The 21080-nt window shown below is 42.0% G+C and overlaps 1 protein-coding gene across 3 annotated transcripts in view; it reads left to right on the top strand.

Annotated features, from left to right (window-relative positions):
• LOC109892414 (tyrosine-protein kinase Fer-like) overlaps nt 1-20930 on the top strand; it is a 41469-nt gene extending 20539 nt beyond the window's left edge. Inside the window, exons 9-20 of one of the 3 annotated variants that reach the window (XM_031826299.1) lie at nt 773-962; nt 1731-1826; nt 3326-3532; nt 4560-4682; nt 6206-6262; nt 6414-6529; nt 7232-7326; nt 7441-7564; nt 15247-15401; nt 15641-15763; nt 16569-16712; nt 17985-18358. In XM_031826299.1, coding sequence (XP_031682159.1) covers nt 773-962; nt 1731-1826; nt 3326-3532; nt 4560-4682; nt 6206-6262; nt 6414-6529; nt 7232-7326; nt 7441-7564; nt 15247-15401; nt 15641-15763; nt 16569-16705 — 1423 coding nt within the window. In that variant the 3' untranslated portion in view covers nt 16706-16712; nt 17985-18358. Of the gene's footprint in view, nt 1-772; nt 963-1730; nt 1827-3325; nt 3533-4559; nt 4683-6205; nt 6263-6413; nt 6530-7231; nt 7327-7440; nt 7565-15246; nt 15402-15640; nt 15764-16568 lie in introns of all 3 variants that reach the window. The other 2 variants (XM_031826298.1, XM_031826300.1) reach the window with 2 other exon arrangements.
• The last annotated feature ends 150 nt before the right edge of the window (nt 20931-21080 follow it).

Here is a 21080-nt window from a genome sequence, read left to right as displayed (position 1 = left end):
CAATAACAACAGAGACCATTAGTGACTAGCTTAATAGATTCCAAGTTTGTCGTTGTTTCTAAGAAGCCCGATTGGCCATGATCTAACTCTAGGAGCATGAATGATGTGAAGGTTCATTGAGGCGGACAGGGTACAATACAACAGAGCTATGTCTGTAGCACAGGGCTCAGCACACATTTCAGGGTCTGCTGGATTATCCCCTGTAAGATACGATGATATTATCAGGCCTGTCCAGTCATCCCAATGTGTAGTCTCAGCTACAGGTGTGATTAAGGATGAGGACTGGTTGTATGGCCTAGGCTCGTTTTTATCCTGTCTGAAGTTCTCTTTTTCAAAACATTAATAAAGTGATGGTCATTTGATTAGGACAGTTGAGAAGTTGTTTTTTGTGCCTTTAGGTTTTATCCCTTCTGTGGCAAGCGTCACTTTTAAAAACGGACCTCTGCTTCCACAGCAATGTTTGTTGTGTGTTTGACTAAACTGTTTTGAGAAACAGCTCAGCGGTTCACTGTAGGCTATATATCCCTCTGGTGGAACGCAAACTAGAAAATCATTTTCCACATCCTTGTTCCGAGAGATGGATTAAGTAGTTGTAATACTGTTTGATTTCAAACTAGCGCCAGAGCCTGACCTCTTTCTCTCTCTCTCTTTCCCTCTCTGTCTCAATCTCTATCTTTTCACTCTCTCACATTGTCTCTCTCCATCTCTCCGCTTCTCTCTCCCTGTCTCTCACACCACACTCATTCTCTCTTTCCATCTCTCCCTCCATCAGTGCGGTGCTGCTGCTCAGTCAGAAGCAGTCTCTGGAGGAGCTGAGGCAAACGGTCCAGTTGTTACGCTGCACAGAAGCCAAGCTGGGCGCCCAGAAGGACCTGCTCGACCACAAGATGCAGGAGAACGAGGGCAAAGAGCCTCCCCCCATGGTTAACTACGAGGACGACGCGCGCTCCGTCAACTCCATGGTGAGTGAGTGGTTATTGTTGTGGAGTTGACCGTTGTTGGTTTTTGAATAGGAAGGACTTACTTGTCAAGTCGGAATCCCATCTGATATGTGATTGTGAACCATGGTGGAACGGAGGACATCAGTGTGGATTCAGGGATATTACTTCCTTTGTAATCAGAAGGAATGCAGTACTTTCTACTCAGCCTGTCCTACTATGAACTCCTCTTTCTTTGTCTCTGACCTTTTCAGAGATACTGTATAGGGTTTGTTGATAAAAAATGTTGCTTGATGATTTTGTTAGCCCTAGATACTTTTGCTGCTGATATTTACTTCTATACACTTACACATACTGGTACTGTGTCAGTTTACTGCTTACTATTCATTGTATAGTTATAGGCCAGAATGTTTTTGTCTTCTGCTGTCTCCATGAACATACTCATTCAGGCAAATCAGTTGTTGTTTTTTTAATCTAAAGGATGCTGTTGTGCTGAATCTTTGAACTTTCATTCAAACTTAAAAAATCAAAAATAAAAACTTTTCTCATCAAATGTCACTGAAATGTCAATCTAAAAGCATTTTGTTGACTGCAGTATGTGGTAGATGATATGGTGGTGCTGTTGAGCCTCCTTTCAACTCTAGCTCTCTCTGCAGAGAGTTGGATGAGCAGAGGAGGGCAGTGTAAGCACATTGTCATAGCTATAAACCTCTATACACTATAGTATACTGTATTCGCCTTGCTCAACTGTTTATTCTCAAAAGATTTTCAACCATATGTCTGTATTTTCAGGACAAAGGCAAAGACAGGACATCAAAGTTTGACACCTTACGTCATTCCTTAGCCGGCATCCTCCGCTCTCCCAAATCAGTCCTTGGCTCATCATCGGTAAGTTCTGAAGTCTGTTAAAAAAAAAGATTTTAAAAGTTTTGTGTTCTTGTGTAGTGAGTGTGGAAACTATCCAGTGTGTTAGCAATTGATGTTCTTCATTAACACAGACCCCAAAACAAATCAGGGGAGAAAAATGGGTTTATTTGAGAAGGACAAATCAAGATGTTATGCTGGTAGGTAGATGTTCAGTCTCCCCTGTCCTCAGCATTTCTCCACAGAACAAAGGAACAGGATGCCATTTATAACCCCCCACCCTAGCCTGGGGTTGACCAATCAGAAGTCCCCTGTCCTCAGCATTTCTCCACAGAACCAAGGAACAGGATGCAATTTATAACCCCCCACCCCAGCCTGGGGTTGACCAATCAGAAGTCCCCTGTCCTCAGCATTTCTCCACAGAACCAAGGAACAGGATGCCATTTATAGCCCCCACCCTAGCCTGTGGTTGACCAATCAGAAGTCCCCTGTCCTCAGCATTTCTCCACAGAACCAAGGAACAGGATGCCATTTATAGCCCCCCACCCTAGCCTGGGGTTGACCAATCAGAAGTCCCCTGTCCTCAGCATTTCTCCACAGAACAAAGGAACAGGATGCCATTTATAACCCCCCACCCCAGCCTGGGGTTGACCAATCAGAAGTCCCCTGTCCTCAGCATTTCTCCACAGAACCAAGGAACAGGATGCCATTTATAGCCCCCCACCCTAGCCTGGGGTTGACCAATCAGAAGTCCCCTGTCCTCAGCATTTCTCCACAGAACAAAGGAACAGGATGCCATTTATAACCCCCCACCCCAGCCTGGGGTTGACCAATCAGAAGTCCCCTGTCCTCAGCATTTCTCCACAGAACAAAGGAACAGGATGCCATTTATAACCCCCCACCCCAGCCTGGGGTTGACCAATCAGAAGTCCCCTGTCCTCAGCATTTCTCCACAGAACAAAGGAGCAGGATGCCATTTATAACCCCCCACCCCAGCCTGGGGTTGACCAATCAGAAGTCCCCTGTCCTCAGCATTTCTCCACAGAACAAAGGAGCAGGATGCCATTTATAACCCCCCACCCCAGCCTGGGGTTGACCAATCAGAAGTCCTTGCAGTACCACTGGGCCAATGGCCAAATAACCAGTATCCTGCTCCCAACTCAATGTACAGACCAATGAGAACGTGGTACACGTAGCTCTGAGTTCAGGAGTGACATTCCACAGATTCTAAACAGCTGTTGAACTGAAACCCAACTCCTATTTACATTGATAATTCCCTATTGACCATTAATTCTAGTACTCTCATCCTCTACGTTGTGTATTTATCTTCAAAATATTCTTATATGTGTATCATACATATTGCATCCAAATTATGCCTTTGATCTGAGTGGAGTGACAGATCTTATAGCTCTATTGACTAGCAATTGAACAGAAATTGATGATTGATCCCTAACTTTCATTTTCAAATCATCATCATATCATTATATATCATCATGTCATATCATTCCATTGTGCGTATCCAGCAGTTTTTCGACGTGATCCCAACTAGTGAGAAGCCCCTGGGGGACCAGGAGTGGTACCACGGGGCCATCCCCAGGACCGAGGCCCAGGAGCTGCTCAAAGAGCAGGGAGACTTCCTGGTCCGGGAGAGCCACGGCAAGCCTGGCGAGTACGTCCTGTCTGTCTTCTCAGAGGGACAGCGGAGACACTTCATCATCCAATTTGCAGACGTGAGTTCTACTTGTTCAATTCTGAATAAACTAAAGGCGTTTCTTAGCCTGGTCCAATATCTTTTTGAGTCATGTTTGGCATGACAAGGAATTGACATAATGGCACAAACTGATCTGAGACCAGGCTAGGTTTTTGTCTCACTGCAGAGCCACTAGGTTTCAGCAGTAAACGAGACAAAATATAAAGGTGTAGTCAGGTATATTTGATGTGATGTGCGTCAGCCAATGGTTGCTTTGTGTCTGTTACTAAGACACAGAGACGAGAGATCACAGGCACCTTGGTGGAAACGGAAATTAATTGGCAAGGAATTGAGTTTGAGTTGAGTTTATTTTATTTTTACAGGGACAGTGCACATTAATCAATGTTTCAGTAAAAGTGCCGGTTTTAGCCAGCCGGCTAATTTTCAACCGCAGTCCCTGGGCAGGTTATTAAAAACAATTACAATATAGATAATAGCAACATAGAACAAGCAAGACGTAGCATACAGACAGAGCAACATAGGACAAGCAAGACGTAGCATACAGACAGAGCAACATAGGACAAGCAAGACGTAGCATACAGACAAAGCAACATAGGACAAGCAAGACGTAGCATACAGACAGAGCAACATAGGACAAGCAAGACGTAGCATACAGACAGAGCAACATAGGACAAGCAAGACGTAGCATACAGACAGAGCAACATATGACAAGCAAGATGTAGCATACAGACAGAGCAACATAGGACAAGCAAGTCGTAGCATACAGACAGAGCAACATAGGACAAGCAAGTCGTAGCATACAGACAGAGCAACATAGGACAAGCAAGTCGTAGCATACAGACAGAGCAACATAGAACAAAAAGCAGCAAGACAAAATTAATAAATTCTATGGTTGATGCGTTTTTAATTTAATTTGTTCAGATGACGGCTAATCGTAATTGCTTGTAAAGTTGTTTCCGTAACACAAAAGATGATGATTCGAAAAGCTTCCAACTCAACTTTGTAATGAATCAATCCCATGCTCTCTGCCTCCTCTTTGTCCACAGAACCAGTATCGTTTTGAAGGCACTGGCTTCCCGACCATTCCTCAGTTAATTGAACACCATTACACTTCAAAGCAAGTTATTACCAAGAAGTCTGGGGTGGTGCTTTTAAACCCAGTCATCAAGGTAAAACATATTTCCTCTCCTATCTTTGTTCATACACCCTGTGATTCAGATCTAAAGTCAATGAGTGGTCTCACAACAGGGGTGGGAATGTAATTATTGCTAAAGCCATCAAGCTGTCATGGAGGCCTTTAATCACACTGTGAAACTCATCAATATGCTTAGGTTGTACATTATCTTGTGGTGTTTGTGGCAGGAGGCTAATAGATGGCCATGAATAAGCCCTTTTGACATCAACTAAATATTTTAGTTTGAATCAGTAAAGTGCTGTGATCACAGTTGAACAACTTTTTGTTGGAATTTCTAACTACACTCTTCTTTTTTTTCTTTTTTTAAATCCAACATTTAAAAAAAAAATCTCAAAAGTATTAGAATAGAGCTTCTCAGATAGTTACAATACCAGTTACAATACCAGGTTGTTCTCTTTGGAATGACAGTGATCATACTGTGCTCCAGAAGACACCTTGCTATTTTACCCATTGACGATGGTAGTGATGGGGGAAAAATATGTTCAGTAAAATATCAGGTTATTATTTTTGACAACCTGTATCGTTTTGACAATATCGCAATATAATTTTTGCGCTAGTTGGCTGTACCTGCACCAGAACTCCAGTATGTTCTCCATATTCTTTTTAAATAAGGATCCAATTTGCTTTCAACACTTTTTTTCCCATTACTGATCAAAACTTGTTTTCTCATGGCTCTCATCCCTCAGCAGCAGACATATGGTGAGTGATGTGATTGGTACGTCGAATCGCAATGAAATCACAGTATTGTATCGCAATACAAATAGAATCGTGAGACTCGCAATACATATCGTATCGGCACCTAAGTATCTTGATAATATCGTATCGTGAGGTCCCTGGCCTAATTGACAGTATTAACTCTTGGTTTCCAGACCTGTATGGTGTTTTTCAGGACACATTTCTCATGTATAACAGTGCAAATGTCTTTTTAATATCCGCTCTGTGTTGCAAAAATAGGCCAACATTGTCAATAGCCAGGTTTAATCATAGAGAAGACCTCGAGTCCTCCTCAGCTAGCCCGCTGGTGATGAACATAATGGTGTTTTAATTGCCTCAGCCATCACCAACACGGGGCTAATGGTTGTTGTCATTACTACTGTAATGGATCTGCTGAAGCCTGGGAATAATAAGTGTTTTTAAATGGTCTTTCTTCAAGCACTTTATGGCAAAGCGGTGAAATTTGACCATTAGGCACCACCTCACTCTTGGAAGAATGCGATTTGGATTTGATCATTGTGTTATTGGATGAGACATTGGAATGTTATGTTGAGCTGGGCCAAAGATGGAAAGACTTCTCTGATGTTTTTGAGGCATCCAGGTTTTTTGTGGTAGATTTTTTTTTTTGTAATTGTGCCTCGGATTATAGTAATTCTGAATATAAAGTAGTCGGTCGGTGCTCCAATGTTACACAGTAGCTTTTGTATGGTTTTCATTGTACTGTTTGTGGATGTTCTGTGTCTTGTGTTTACAATTGCCTATGTTTTGTTCTATCTTTTGTAGGATAAAAAATGGATACTCAACCATGAGGATGTTACTCTTGGAGAGCTTCTTGGCAAAGTGAGTGATTTTAGATATCCTTTTCATTTTCACCACATCTGTAGGACAGAAATGATCTTGGATTAGTTTTGACATTCATCATCATTGATGTCAATATATGTTTGATTAAACCAACTTCTGTTACTGTATCTCTGTTTTTCTTTGTTCTTAGGGCAACTTTGGTGAGGTATTCATAGGAACATTGCGGGACAAGACTCCTGTGGCAGTCAAAACATGTAAAGAGGATCTTCCACAGGAGCTGAAGATTAAGTTCCTATCAGAAGCCAGGTTAGACGACAAAATCTCATTTTTACTTGTCACATGCGCCGAATGTCCTAGTTCATATCAAGCCAAGTGAGAGGATCACACGTCCCAGTTCCGATCAGAAGATGAAAATGTCTGCTGTCAATTAATTGCAGGTCCCATCGAGTACCTTGAAACGTCTGTTCACTCATCTCAACAGCACACCAGCCTGCATACCACTGCTGGCTTGCTTCTGAAGCTAAGCAGGGTTGGTCCTGGTCAGTCCCTGGATGGGAGACCAGATGCTGCTGGAAGTGGTGTCCTCTGGTCTAAAAAAAAATATCCCAATGCCCCAGGGCAGTGTAGGGTGCTGTCTTTCAGATGGGACGTTAAACAGGTGTCCTGACTCTGAGGTCATTAAAGATCCCATGGCACTTATCGTAAGAGTAGGGGTGTTCATCCCGGTGTCCTGGCTAAATTCCCAATCTGGCCCTCAAACCATCACGGTCACCTAATAATCCCCAGTTTACAATTGGCTCATTCGCCCCATCCTCTCCCCTGTAACTATTCCCCAGGTTGTTGCTGTAAATGAGAACGTGTTCTCAGTCAATTTACCTGGTAAAATAACGGAGAAATATAAATAAACATCAAATCAAACATTATTTTACTTCACACGCTTTTAATCTGGTGTTTAGAGCTTTGACATTTATGTAATTATCTCATACTGGTACTTTCTTGTTTCTTCAGGATCCTCAAGCAATATGACCACGCAAACATTGTGAAGCTGATAGGCGTTTGCACACAACGACAGCCTATTTACATTGTGATGGAGCTAGTGTCAGGTAAGTCCTGTAGCATAACTTTTTAGGACTCGATATTAGTGTGCAATTTCCAAAGTAAATTGTGTTTACAACACAGTTACAAATGTGAATATACATTTTATATCCTATTTGAAGGAGGGGACTTCTTGTCGTTTCTCCGGAAGAAGAAGGAAGACCTGAAGACCAAACAGCTGGTGAAGTTTTCTTTAGATGCTGCTGCAGGAATGGCTTACCTCGAGCTCAAAAACTGCATCCACAGGTATGGAGATCTTTGCCTGTTTTAGCGTTGTCAACATCAATCTGGAATATTGTATGTTTATTATTCTCCATAGAGTATTCCAACTAGGGATAGGCGACATAGCCAAAATATCATATCACAACATTTGTTCAAATTTGTGATGGTATTTTATATTTTTGAATATTAAAAGTTCTAAATATACTTGGAGTAGTTTATAACCCTAGGGTGGCAACACAGCAATTGTAAGTGATTTCAATGGGGCTTTCTTCATTCTCCATATACAGTTCAATCCAACTTTAAACAAAAATCTTTTTCAGTGTTTTCATCAATTTCTGCATTTCCTGCACTTTTGTTATAATTTTCACACATTGCCACGCAGGTCTGCATGAAATGGGCAAAAATCTAGGCCTAGTTAGTTTTCTAGTTGGAATATAGTGGGCAGCACCTTGAATACGTTGTTGTTTGACATGAGAACTAATTAATAAACCAGGGATGAATTATTGAGAGGGAAGGAACCAAAGTGTTTCCAGGGGACTCTAATTAGATGTTACATTACATGTTTTCTGTCCTCATGTAGCTAGCTAACATTTTCATGCTTCGCTTATAGAGAGAAATAGTAATGGCATCTTTTTGTAGGCCCTAACTCAACCATGGCTCGTTGGTCAAAACCTACGGGGAAATTAATGGAGTTTTTGGAAGTTTTTTAAATAAATAGGGGTGTGAACGCTAAAACGTTTAAACAAAGTTGGGATCCTTAAAATCCCTAACTGAAAACAATGTTGTTTTTTCATTTAATTAAAATCACAGTTCAGTTATCACAAAACATTATTTTCTTGTTATAGGCTATAAAGGCCTGGGGAAGTTGTGTAATTCAAATTAAACCAGAGAGGAAGAGACTTCTTGGGTGTATTTGCAAGGCATGTAGTAAAACAAGACATACCAAAACATATGAGTACGCTTCTGCCTTCTTCTGCCTGCCTCCTTTACTCTGGCTTGCCTGCTCTGTCTCTTCGCTATGGCTGAAAGTGTGTGTTCAGTCTAGCGGTCATACATATTTAATAGGACCGTTATTCAGCATTGTAAATTGATGTGGAATTTTTCGAAAAGTCAGCTGAATTTTTGTTATCGTGTTAAAGGAAAACCCGATGTTAGAAATGGCAATTTAAACGTTAAGCAAAATTGTCCCTTTGTCACACCTCTAGTGGTAAACACAGGCTTATGAGATATACGTTTTGTTCTATGAATTCATCTTCATCAGCTAACGTCAATTTATGTGAATTTTGAAGCATTTATGTTCTCAAAAAAGCACACCAACGCTCCATAATTCATAAATGTCATGTTAACCTCAGACCTTATTTTGGGGGTTTATCCAAAAACCCTATTCTTTGCCCATAGGGATGGCTGAATGAACCAGAGGAAATTTATTTCCGGGTTTTTGGACTAAAAGCTGGCGAACTCTATTCCTCTGATTTAGACGATGCCGTTGCACAAACAACATGCTTGTCTAGACCTACACCAGCACTGGTACCAAAGTTTGATAACTAAACCAAGATAGACCACAGCCCGTTGTTTCAAATGGGAACACATGAGTCATAGTGGGCAGAACAAGCAAGGAGCTGGGCAGAACCAAGCACGAACTTGCAAGATCCGATTGGCTCAGAGTAGCAAACATTTGCATATTTACTTTAGGGAACGCCTACTCTGTAGAACGCGTGTGCAACTCAATTAGCCATGCACTCCTTCTAAACTTTAGCAAAGGGTAAAGTTGACAACTTAGTCCACTCTGTTCGTAACAGATTCTAGTTTTGGGAACAGAACTGTGTTGAGATCAAATGTTTAATCGAAATCCATCTTGTTCCAGCTTCTCCCACTGCCTGACACTTGGCTTCGTGGAAACGCTAAGCGGATACATACACATCCGGTGAAATATCTGTCTACCATGCTGTATTAGCTAGCTACGTTTGCTGAAGTACATTTAGCAAGCTAGCTAGCAAGCCAGCTAATGAACAATTAGCATTAGAGGCTAACACAATTGATTTTATCCACAAGGCACAACTTGCTAAGAAAAGACAAACTAGCAGACGGTAGTTTGCAGACAGTAAGGTACACAAACTAATAATGTAACTCTAGAAAGCTTGTGGAAATCAGCACTGTTGTCATCTTGTTGCACCTGTCTGAACATGCAGACTGCAGAGTGAATGGTAAGAAAGTGCTCGTGACTCCGTGGTTGAGCAACCACATGCTCTCCCTGAGTGACAGGGCAGGGCTTGGTGTGGGAAGCAGGAGGACGGGTAGAAAAGAAGACTCAAGTAGCAAACGGAGTAAAATATTAAACGGACATTACACATGGCAGAGTTGCATATCACATTTAATAAATTAAACACTGAAATACCCTTATAGATGGTAAAGTAAAAGCCCAAACCAGTCCATGCATTAAGACTGGTATGTAGTAAAATATGATATACAGCCCTAATTCCAACAAATAGCCCTATCTGTCTATTGTTCAAGAGATTGCTCATGCTTTGAATAGAATTTCAGTTAAGTTCTTATTTTTACTTCTATATATGATACACGACTTCATACATGACACTGTTCTTAACCTAGCATGAAGCCTACTAGGCGGATAAAAAAAAATGTTCACCTTTATTTAACCAGGTAGGCAAGTTGAGAACAAGTTCTCATTTACAATTGCGACCTGGCCAAGATAAAGCAAAGCAGTTCGACAGATACAACGACACAGAGTTACACATGGAGTAAACAAACATACAGTCAATAATACAGTAGAAACAAGTATATATACGATGTGAGCAAATGAGGTGAGAAAAGAGAGGTAAAGGCAAAACAACGGCTATGGTGGCAAAGTAAATACAATGTAGCAAGTAAAACACAGGAATGGTAGATTTGCAGTGGAAGAATGTGCAAAGTAGAAATAAAAATAATGGGGTGCAAAGGAGCAAAATAAATAAAATAGGGAAAGAGGTAGTTGTTAGGGCTAAATTATAGATGGGCTATGTACAGGTGCAGTAATCTGTGAGCTGCTCTGACAGCTGGTGCTTAAAGCTAGTGAGGGAGATAAGTGTTTCCAGTTTCAGAGATTTTTGTAGTTCGTTCCAGTCATTGGCAGCAGAGAACTGGAAGGAGAGGCGGCCAAAGAAAGAATTGGTTTTGGGGGTGACCAGAGAGATATACCTGCTGGAGCGCGTGCTACAGGTGGGTGATGCTATGGTGACCAGCGAGCTGAGATAAGGGGGGACTTTACCTAGCAGGGTTTTGTAGATGACCTGGAGCCAGTGGGTTTGGTGACGAGTATGAAGCGAGGGCCAACCAACGAGAGCATACAGGTCGCAATGGTGGATAGTATATGAGGCTTTGGTGACAAAACTGATGGCAGTGTGATAGACTGCATCCAATTTGTTGAGTAGGGTATTGGAGGCTATTTTGTAAATGACATCACCGAAGTCGAGGATTGGTAGGATGGTCAGTTTTACAAGGGTATGTTTGGCAGCATGAGTGAAGGATGCTTTGTTGCGAAATAGGAAGCCAATTCTAGATTTAACTTTGGATTGGAGATGTTAGATGTGGGTCTGGAAGTAGAGTTTACAGTCTAACCAGACACCTAGGTATTTGTAGTTGTTCACGTATTCTAAGTCAGAACCGTCCAGAGTAGTGATGTTGGACAGGAGGGCAGGTGCAGGCAGCGATCGGTTGAAGAGCATGCATTTAGTTTTACTTGTATTTAAGAGCAATTGGAGGCCACGGAAGGAGAGTTGTATGGCATTGAAGCTTACCTGGAAGGTTGTTAACACAGTGTCCAAAGAAGGGCCAGAAGTATACAGAATGGTGTCGTCTGCGTAGAGGTGGATCAGAGACTCACCAGCAGCAAGAGCGACATCATTTATGTATACAGAGAAGAGAGTCGGTCCAAGAATTGAACCCTGTGGCACCCCCATAGAGACTGCCAGAGGTCCGGACAACAGACCCTCCGATTTGACACACTGAACTCTACCAGAGAAGTAGTTGGTGAACCAGGCGAGGCAATCATTTAAGAAACCAAGTCTGTCGAGTCTGCCGATGAGGATGTGGTGATTGACAGAGTCGAAAGCCTTGGCCAGATCAATGAATATGGCTGCACAGTATTGTTTCTTATCGATGGCGGTTAAGATGTCGTTTAGGACCTTGAGCGTGGCTGAGGTGCACCCATGACCAGCTCTGAAACCAGATTGCATAGCAGAGAGGTTATGGTGATATTTGAAATGGTCGGTAATCTGTTTGTTGACTTGGCTTTCGAAGACCTTAGAAAGGCAGGGTAGGATAGATATAGGTATGTAGCAGTTTGGGTCAAGAGTGTCCCTCCATGGCTCACGTCAACACCATTATCCCAGAATCCCTAGACCCACTACAATTTGCATACCGCCCCAACAGATCCACAGATGATGCAATCTCTATTGCACTACACACTGCCCTTTCCCACCTGGACAAAAGGAACACCTACGTGAGAATGCTATTCATTAAATACAGCTCAGCTTTCAACACCATAGTGCCCTTAAAGCTTATCACTAAGCTAATACCTCCCTCTGCAACTGGATCCTGGACTTCCTGACGGGCCGCCCCCAGGTGGTAAGGATAGGTAACAACACATCTGCCACGCTGATCCTCAACACGGGGGCCCCTTAGGGGTGCGTGCTCAGTCCTCTCCTGTTTACCCATGACTGCATGGCCAAGCACGACTCCAACACCATCATTTAAGTTTACCGATGACACAACAGTAGGCCTGATCACCGACAAAGATGAGACGGCCTGAAGGGAGGAGGTCCGAGACCTGGCAGTCTGGTGCCAGGATAACAACCGCTCCCTCAACGTGATCAAGACAAAGGAGATGATTGTGAACTGACCTGAGCCCTAGGACCATGCCCCAGGACTACCTGACATGATGACTCCTTGCTGTCCCCAGTCCACCTGGCCATGCTGCTGCTCCAGTTTCAACTTCCACCTGACTGTGCTGCTGCTCCAGTTTCAACTGTTCTGCCTTATTATTATTCGACCATGCTGGTCATTTATGAACATTTGAACATCTTGGCCATGTTCTGTTATAATCTCCATCCGGCACAGCCAGAAGAGGACTGGCCACCCCACATAGCCTGGTTCCTCTCTAGGTTTCTTCCTAGGTATTGGCCTTTCTAGGGAGTTTTTCCTAGCCACCGTGCTTCTACACCTGCATTGCTTGCTGTTTGGGGTTTTAGGCTGGGTTTCTGTACAGCACTTTGAGATATCAGCTGATGTACGAAGGGCTATATAAATACATTTGATTTGATTTTGATTTGAACTACAGGAAAAGGAGGACCGAGCACGCCCCCATTCTCATCAACAGGGCTGTAGTGGAGCAGGTTGAGAGCTTCAAGTTCCTTGGTGTCCACATCACCAACAAACTAGAATGGTCCAAACACACCAAGACAGTTGTGAAGAGGGCACGACAACTCCTATTCCCCCTCAGGAGACTGAAAAGATTTGGCATGGGTCCTCAGATCCACAAAAGGTTCTACAGCTGCACCATCGAGAGCATGGTTGCATCACTGCCTGGTATGGCAACTGCTCGGCCTCCGACCGCAAGGCACTACAGAGGGTAGTGACTTCGGCCCAGTACATCACTGGGGCCAAGCTTCCTGCCATCCAGGACCTTTATACCAGGCGGTGTCAGAGGAAGGCCCTAAAAATTGTCAAAAACTCCAGCCACCCTAGTCAGACTGTTCTCTCTGCTACCGCACGGCAAGCGGTACCGGAGCGCCAAGTGTCTAGGTCCAAAAGGCTTCTTAACAGCTTCTACCACCAAGCCATAAGACTCTTAAACATCTAATCAAATGGCTACCCGGACAATTTGCATTGTCCCCCCACCCCCATTTTATGCTGCTGCTACTCTGTTTATTATCTATGCATTTTGTCACTTTACCTCTACCTACATGTACATATTACCTCAATTCCCTTGACTGCCCCCGCACATTGACTCTGTACCGGTACCCCCTGTATATAGCCTCGCTACTGTTATTTTTTTGTTGCTCTTTAATATATATATTTTTTTATTTTTTATTATTCAGTTTATTTCAGTAAATCATTAAGTTTAATTTTTTCTTAAGTGCATTGTTGGTTAGGGACTTGTAAGTAAGCATTTCCCTGTAAGGTCTATATCTGTTGTATCCGGTGCATGTGACAAATAAAATTAGATTTGATTTACAAATCTAACTGAATTTAAACCCCCTAAAGTAAGATATGTGAGAGAAGAACATGTATCTCTCTCTGCTTAATGCAGTTTACAATACTGTCACCTTTGATGGTAACACACCAAGCCCTGAGCCATATCGCTCTATCCTGGCCAATTTGAGATTGTGTTTTCAGGTCAAAACTAGTTTCTCCAGCAATCCAGACAGTTGCAAGAAAAGAGAGAGAGAGAGAGGTGCTGCAGCTGTTGCTGCAATCAGTCTTACATTTATCTCAGCACAGCAGGGCTATCAAATCATCTCCGGTGCATTGCTCTTACTTATCTCACCGGGGCCAGTCTCCCTGAGTGACAGCCTAATTTAGCCCAACTCTGTGGCTCGGTGCCGGCAGTCAGCAGAAATGACAGGAGAAGCGCTTTGAAAAATACAGGCGTAGCTGTAGGCCTCTTCTCACAGAGGGGCTGCAGATGAGGGCAATGAAATTGAAATGGGAGGGATGCAGGGCGCAATCTGTCCTGCGAGTGTGTACACACGGACGTCGCACCCACGCATATACGGGGCATACACATGTTCACATACTTACACACAACCCCGTAGTGTACACACACACACATTGTACCAGGTCATCCCAGCCACCTGCAGCAGGGCCAACCAAACCTGGTGGATGACTTTTCTCTCTGCAAAGTAGAAATGTTCACATGATCAGATTACAGACAGTATGGTGACCTTAACATGGACAGTGGTAGTGGAGCTCCCCATCTGTTACAAATCTGGTTGGTTTTAGGTGTCCCGATTGCCTACTATTTCAGTCATTTATTTCATGGCATATTGTTAATAGGAACATGTTAATGTCCATGATGAGTATTCCTGTCTGCCAATATGGCTAGCATCTGTCATAAACAGTCTCTCTCTCTCTCTCTCTCTCTCTCTCTCTCTCTCTCTCTCTCTCTCTCTCTCTCTCTCTCTACCACTAAATTTAACTCTACCTACATCTACATATTACCTCAATTACCTCGACTAACCGGTTTCCCCACACATTGACTCCCTACCGGTACCCCCTGTATATAGCCTTGCTATTGTTATTTTACTGCTGCTTTTGAATTATTTGTAACTTGTATTTTTTACTGAACACTTATTTTTCTTAAAACTGCATTGTTGGTTAAAGGCATGTAAGTAAGAATTTCACTGTGAGGTCTACACATTTGTATTCGGCGCATTCACAAGTAAACATTTGTTGGAGGAGGATGGAGGGAGAGTGGAAGTGAAATTATATTATTATTGGGGCAGCAGGGTAGCCTAGTGGTTAGAGTGTTGGACTAGTAACCGGAAGGTTGCAAGTTCAAACCCCCAAACTGACAAGGTACAAACTGTCGTTCTGCCCCTGAACAGGCAGTTAACCCACTGTTCCTAGGCCGTCATTGAAAATAAGAATTAGTTCTAAACTGACTTGCCTCGTTAAATAAAGGTAAAATAAATAAATCCCTCTCCTTTTAGGGATCTGGCGGCTAGGAATTGTCTGGTGGGAGAGAGCAACCTGCTGAAGATCAGTGACTTTGGGATGTCAAGACAAGAGGACGATGGGATCTACTCGTCGTCTGGCCTCAAACAGATCCCCATCAAGTGGACGGCTCCAGAGGCTTTGAATTATGGTAAACTGGAGGGCCTTTCTTTTTCACCAATTTCTTCAAATAGATTTATAGGCCTTAACAGCCTTACCCCTCAAAGGGTACATATTGTAGAAATAACTCAATAACGATGTTCTTTTGGGAGTATATGATTTGTAGCTCTGCAGGAGGTAGCATAGTTTGATCAATTCTTCTTGATAACACAGCATTTCTTCAATACTTGATGGCTGAGACAGTGGGGTTGTGTTTGGTCGTTGTTCCAGGGAGATACAGCTCGGAGAGTGATGTGTGGAGTTTTGGCATCCTCCTATGGGAAACGTTTAGTCTAGGAGTGTGTCCTTACCCAGGGATGACCAACCAGCAGGCCAGAGAGCAAGTGGAGAAAGGTAAGAAGACATCCCTCCAAGGATTCAGTGTTGTGTTGATCTCAGAATATCTCTATTAGCCTGGTAGCCGGATCTGTTTGTGCTTTATAAGCAACTCCTCTGTTGCTTATTGTCAGGCCAGTAGACAGAGGTGTCTGTTCTCCAGTATTATTTTTTACCTCTTGACAAGATAATTCATAAGTGAACCCTCCCTCAGTGATCAACAGATTGTACCTTGTATATGTAGGTAGAGGTCTTGCTAATGATATAAGACGGCACAACGCTACACAGCCAACATTTGTGGATTATGCTATTTCAGCCACACCCGTTGCATCAAATTGAGCACACAGCCATGCAATTTCCATAGACAAACATTGACAGTAGAATGGCCTTACTGAGGAGCTCACCTTTACAACAAGTCAGTTTGTCAAATTTCTGCCCTGCTAGAGCTGCCCTGGTCAAGTGTAAGTGCTGTTATTGTGAAGTGGAAACAGAACGGGATCACCTAGCGCGAAAAAATTGTCTGTCCTCGGTTGCAACACTCACTACCGAGTTCCAAACTGCCTGTGGAAGAAACGTCAGTACAAGAACTGTTCGTCTGGATGAGAGAACTCAAAGGATTACTTTAAGGGGGATGTCTGTCTGTTCTTTTGCTTTGGAGTTGGCCCTATAGAGACAATTACTTGAACTACAAGAAGTCATGAAGAAAACTGTGTTGGATGGTCATTTTTTTCTCTAAACTTATACCCCTGATTATACTGCCTCGATCCATCCTAGGAAATTAAATGTAATTTTCCCTCTGTGTCTGTCTTTCCCCCCATCTTAGATTACAGAATGTCCTGTCCAACAAAGTGCCCTGAGGAGATTTACAAAGTCATGCAGAAGTGCTGGGAGTACAAACCTGAAAATCGGCCAAAGTTTGCCGACCTTCAGAAAGAACTGGCCTCGATCAAGAAGAAATAGCAACCTGGTAGGGGAAGGTGGACCAGGTCATGACCCCCTTACAACCTGAGAGAAACACCACAGAACGTTACAGCCTTGATGCTACTTGTCGTGATTGTACTCACGGTGTATACTTTGTCACAAAATCACTGTGTTATTTGCCTAGGCAACTGTTTTGAGCCATTATCAAGGAGAGAGATCTCTGCTTAGCTTGGATCATTGTCAAAATATGACAGTATTATTATTTTTTTAAACCTGGTGTTCCTTTATTTCTATTCCTTTCTCTTACTGAACCTCTGCAACTGAAGGTGTTTTGAGACATAACCACACAAACATGTGTACAATAGATACAATTCATCATGCTCCATTGCACATATGACTTCTGTCGTTTTGCTATTGGTCATCACTCGGGCATAGCCACGATAATGAGAAATGTCACAATTTTTAGTTTTTTTTAGGGCCCTGAGTTTGGTCCTGTTAAGGTTAGATGAGTAATATGACTTGAAAATGCCAAGGAGTCTGGCACTCCGTAGAGACAGATGGGGTTTGAGAACCAGTTCCTACCCAAGGACATAACAGTTTATACCAAAGGGTATAGTGTCCTGTTTTTGTCCCGAGCTTGACTTTTCCACATTCAGCAATAACTATTTTCTTCTTCCTCTAAAGTCTTATTGTGATGTGACAGTTTGATTTGAGATCTGTGAATCATTTCTGTCCAAAGATTTCCTAAAGTATTCTCTTCATGCCCACTATTTAATGTAGAAAACCTTTGAGTTTAACGTACAAGGATAAGTGCAATTTGTGACACCCTTTTCCTATAATTGTTTGGTCTTTGTGATGTAGAAATATTGCAGTAAGGCCATTTATTTAGAATTAATATAATTTTACTTATAATTCTTAAATGTTTCAGACCCTCCAGAATGCTGACTATTTTCTACATTTTAGTCTGTTACAAGCTCAATACTCATAATTTGACAATTAGAATGTACCATAACTGTACTATCTGACTTAGCTACGAGAGTTTTAAGGAGCTCCATTTTTCATGCATTCATTTTTGTGGTATTTTTTTACTTCGATTTAAAAAATTAAAAAACTACTGTTCTAAATTGTTGATAGACAATTGAACAGTGATAGCAATGAACAGTGAACTTGTTTTCATTAAGTATACTTATGGCCAGGAGTTGTATCTGACCATGCGACATGACCAAGAGAGAACTCTGGGGCCTAGTCTATACCTATGGTCTAGTTTTCCTGGCAAGGTAATTCTCCGTTCCCTAATATAGTATTTTCGCTATTCCAGCCACTCCTGGATGATGTCATTTCTCTGAGGGTGCCATTTGTGCTGACAGCCCAAGCGTGTCTTCAAAAGCATCTTCTGTGAAGTAACACGTCCACATCCATCCATCAGTTTCACTCCTATTAGAATGATGGAACTCTTGTCTTTCAAAAAACATTCCTCCTGTATTTTGTAAATACTTGTAGATGCTATAACTTTTATTTTATGCAAATGTAGGTCACGTTTTGTGTGTATCTCTATTGGAAGTGTTTCTTCCAATGATGTATTCGATAAAGAAAACATTGTCTGTTTTGCTTCTGAATCTGCATGGATTGTTTGTAAATTTTTAGTGTATGTATAAAAGATTTTTGGAAAAATCCTCTTTCCTATCTATTATACAATGTCTCCTGCTCATCTATCCTGTATCCTCATCTTACTGTGTCACAAATTACACCCTATATAGTGCACTAATATGCCAAAGGTAGTGCACTAATATGGCGAATAGGGTGTCATTTGAGACAGACTTTGGTTCGTTGACAGGAGTACATTTTTCTTCTTAATTTCTCCAGTCAAATGACCTCCTGATATTTAAAATGTTTTTGCATTCCAGACAACCTAGCAAGAGAAAGGTGTAGAATGAATAGGCGAAGGGAGCTTACATCTTAACTACTGGTTGATGAGCACAAGATATTTCTGTTTAACACGTTTGAAAGGCATACACTTTTTTCAGTAACTCTTATTTATTTGAGACACTTAAATACTATCATGAGTATTTTATATTCATTTGTCTCCTGTTAGTGTATTAAAATATTTGCCAGTATTTTCTTTTTATAGAATTTGTTCTATGGTTTAAAAAAATATATATTTGTATTCTTCTCATGCGAAGTGACCAAGTCTAGATTTCCCCATGAGTAGTTGAAAAATCTGCTCTACATTACTGGCCAATATATGATACAGACCATTATTACACTTGTGTTGAATGGAATTGTCATTCAGTTTGTCACTCATTTGTTTTTGAGTGAAAGTGTATTTAAGCTTCACAATTCAATGTGAAAGTATTGTGCTGCATTAACATTAGCATTCTGGTATGTACTCCAAGGCCAGCTTCACAGCATTTCAAGGTGCAGTTGCTTCGAAAAGTATTCAGACCCCTTGACTTTTGACATTGTTACATTACAGCCTTATTGTATAATGGGTTAAATCAATCTCAGCAATCTACACACAATAACCCATATTAACAAAGCAAAAACAGGTTTTTAAATGTTTTGGCCAATTATAAACATTATTATATAAGTATTCAGATCCTTTGTTATGAGACTTGAAATTGAGCTCAGGTGCATCCTGTTTCCATTGATGATCCTTGATTACTCTACAACTTGGAGTCCACCTGTGGTCAATTCAATTGATTGGACATGACATGGAAAGGCACAACCGTGTATATAAGGTCCCACAGTTGACAGCAAAAACCAAGCCATGAAGTCGAAGGAGTTGTCCGTAGAGCTCAGAGACAGGATTGTGTTGAGGCACAGATCTGGGGAAGAGTACCAAAACATATCTGCAGCATTAAAGGTTCCCAAGAACACAGTGGCCTCCATCATTCTTAAATGGGAGAAGTTTGGAACCACCACTCTTCCTAGAGCTGGCCTCCCGGTCAAACTGAGCAATCAGAGAAGGGCCTTGGTCAGGGAGGTGATAAAGAACCCGATGGTCACTCTGACAGAGCTCCAGAGTCCCTCTGGAGATGGGAGAACCTTCCAGAAGTACAACCATCTCTGTAGCACTCCACAAGTCAAGGCTTCATGGTAGTGGCCAGATGGAAGCCACTCCTCAGTAAAAAGCACATGCCAGCCCGCTTGGAGTTTGCCAAAAGGCACCTAAAATATTCTTAGACCATGAGAAACAAGTCTCTGGTCTGATGAAACCAAGATTGAACCTTTTGTTCTGAATGCCAAATGTCACGTCTGGAGGAAACCTGTCACGATCCCTACGGTGAAGAATAGTGGTGGCAGTATCATGCTGTGGGGATGTTTTTCAGCCGGCAGGGACTGGGAGACTAGTCAGGATCGAGGGAACGGAGCGATCCTTGATGAAAACCTGCTCCAGAGTGCTCAGTAACTCAGACTGGGCCGAAGGTTCACCTTCCAACAGAACAACGACCCTAAGCACACAGCCAAGACAACGCAGGAGTGGCTCCCGAACAAGTCTCTGAATGTCCTTGAGTGGCACAGCCAGAGCCCGGACTTGAACCTGATCAAACATCTCTCCTGAGAATAGCTGTGCAGCAATGCTCCCCATCCAACCTGACAGACCTTGAGAAAAATGGAAGATACTCCCCAAATACAGGTGTGCCAAGCTTGTCGCGACACTCAAGGCTGTAGTCGCTCCTAAAGGTGCTTCAACAAAGTACTGAACACTTATGTAAAGTTTATAAATTAGCAAATATTTCTAAAAACCTGTTTTTGCCTTGTCATTATGGGGTATTGTGTGTAGATTGATGAGGATTTAAAAAGCTGTAACGTAACAAACGTGGGAAAAGTCAAGGGGTCTGAATACTTTACTGAGCTATTTTCCTAAAGCTTATTGTTATTTGATGTGTGTCAGACTAATTTAAAGAGCTGGGATATTTATTGCCACAACAGACCTTATTTTGATTGCACTTTTGGCCATGTTAAAAAGACAGACACAATAGTACTGTTGTGTTTAGCCCAACATGCTTCCCTATGAATAAAGACCATATCTAAAGTAACAAGTGAACAATGCACTGGATTTGAATGAGTATCACATTGTTATAGTTAGCCCATATTATGTAATAAGAATTACTGTAGCTAGTGTGGTTGTAATTGAAAAATGTCCTTGAATGTGTTTGCTATTACACACCTGTATGCCCCTTGTTAGATTTAGCTTTCACAATCATGTCCTGTCATTGTTTATACTGTGTACTTGCAATAAAAAAAAAATACATTCTTGGCTCTTTGAATTCAACAGATCACATTATTTCTGATTAATATACACCATTATCTTTGAAATCCTTATTCAGAATACATATTTGATGATCCGCTTACATTGTGAGAAATAAAGGTGGTGTGCTAAATCTCTTGTGGAAACAACTATCTGAATGGC

Source organism: Oncorhynchus kisutch, linkage group LG6 (assembly GCF_002021735.2).
Source record: "Oncorhynchus kisutch isolate 150728-3 linkage group LG6, Okis_V2, whole genome shotgun sequence".
Taxonomy (NCBI): Eukaryota; Metazoa; Chordata; class Actinopteri; order Salmoniformes; family Salmonidae; genus Oncorhynchus; species Oncorhynchus kisutch.
This window is presented reverse-complemented; position numbering and strand designations above follow the sequence as displayed.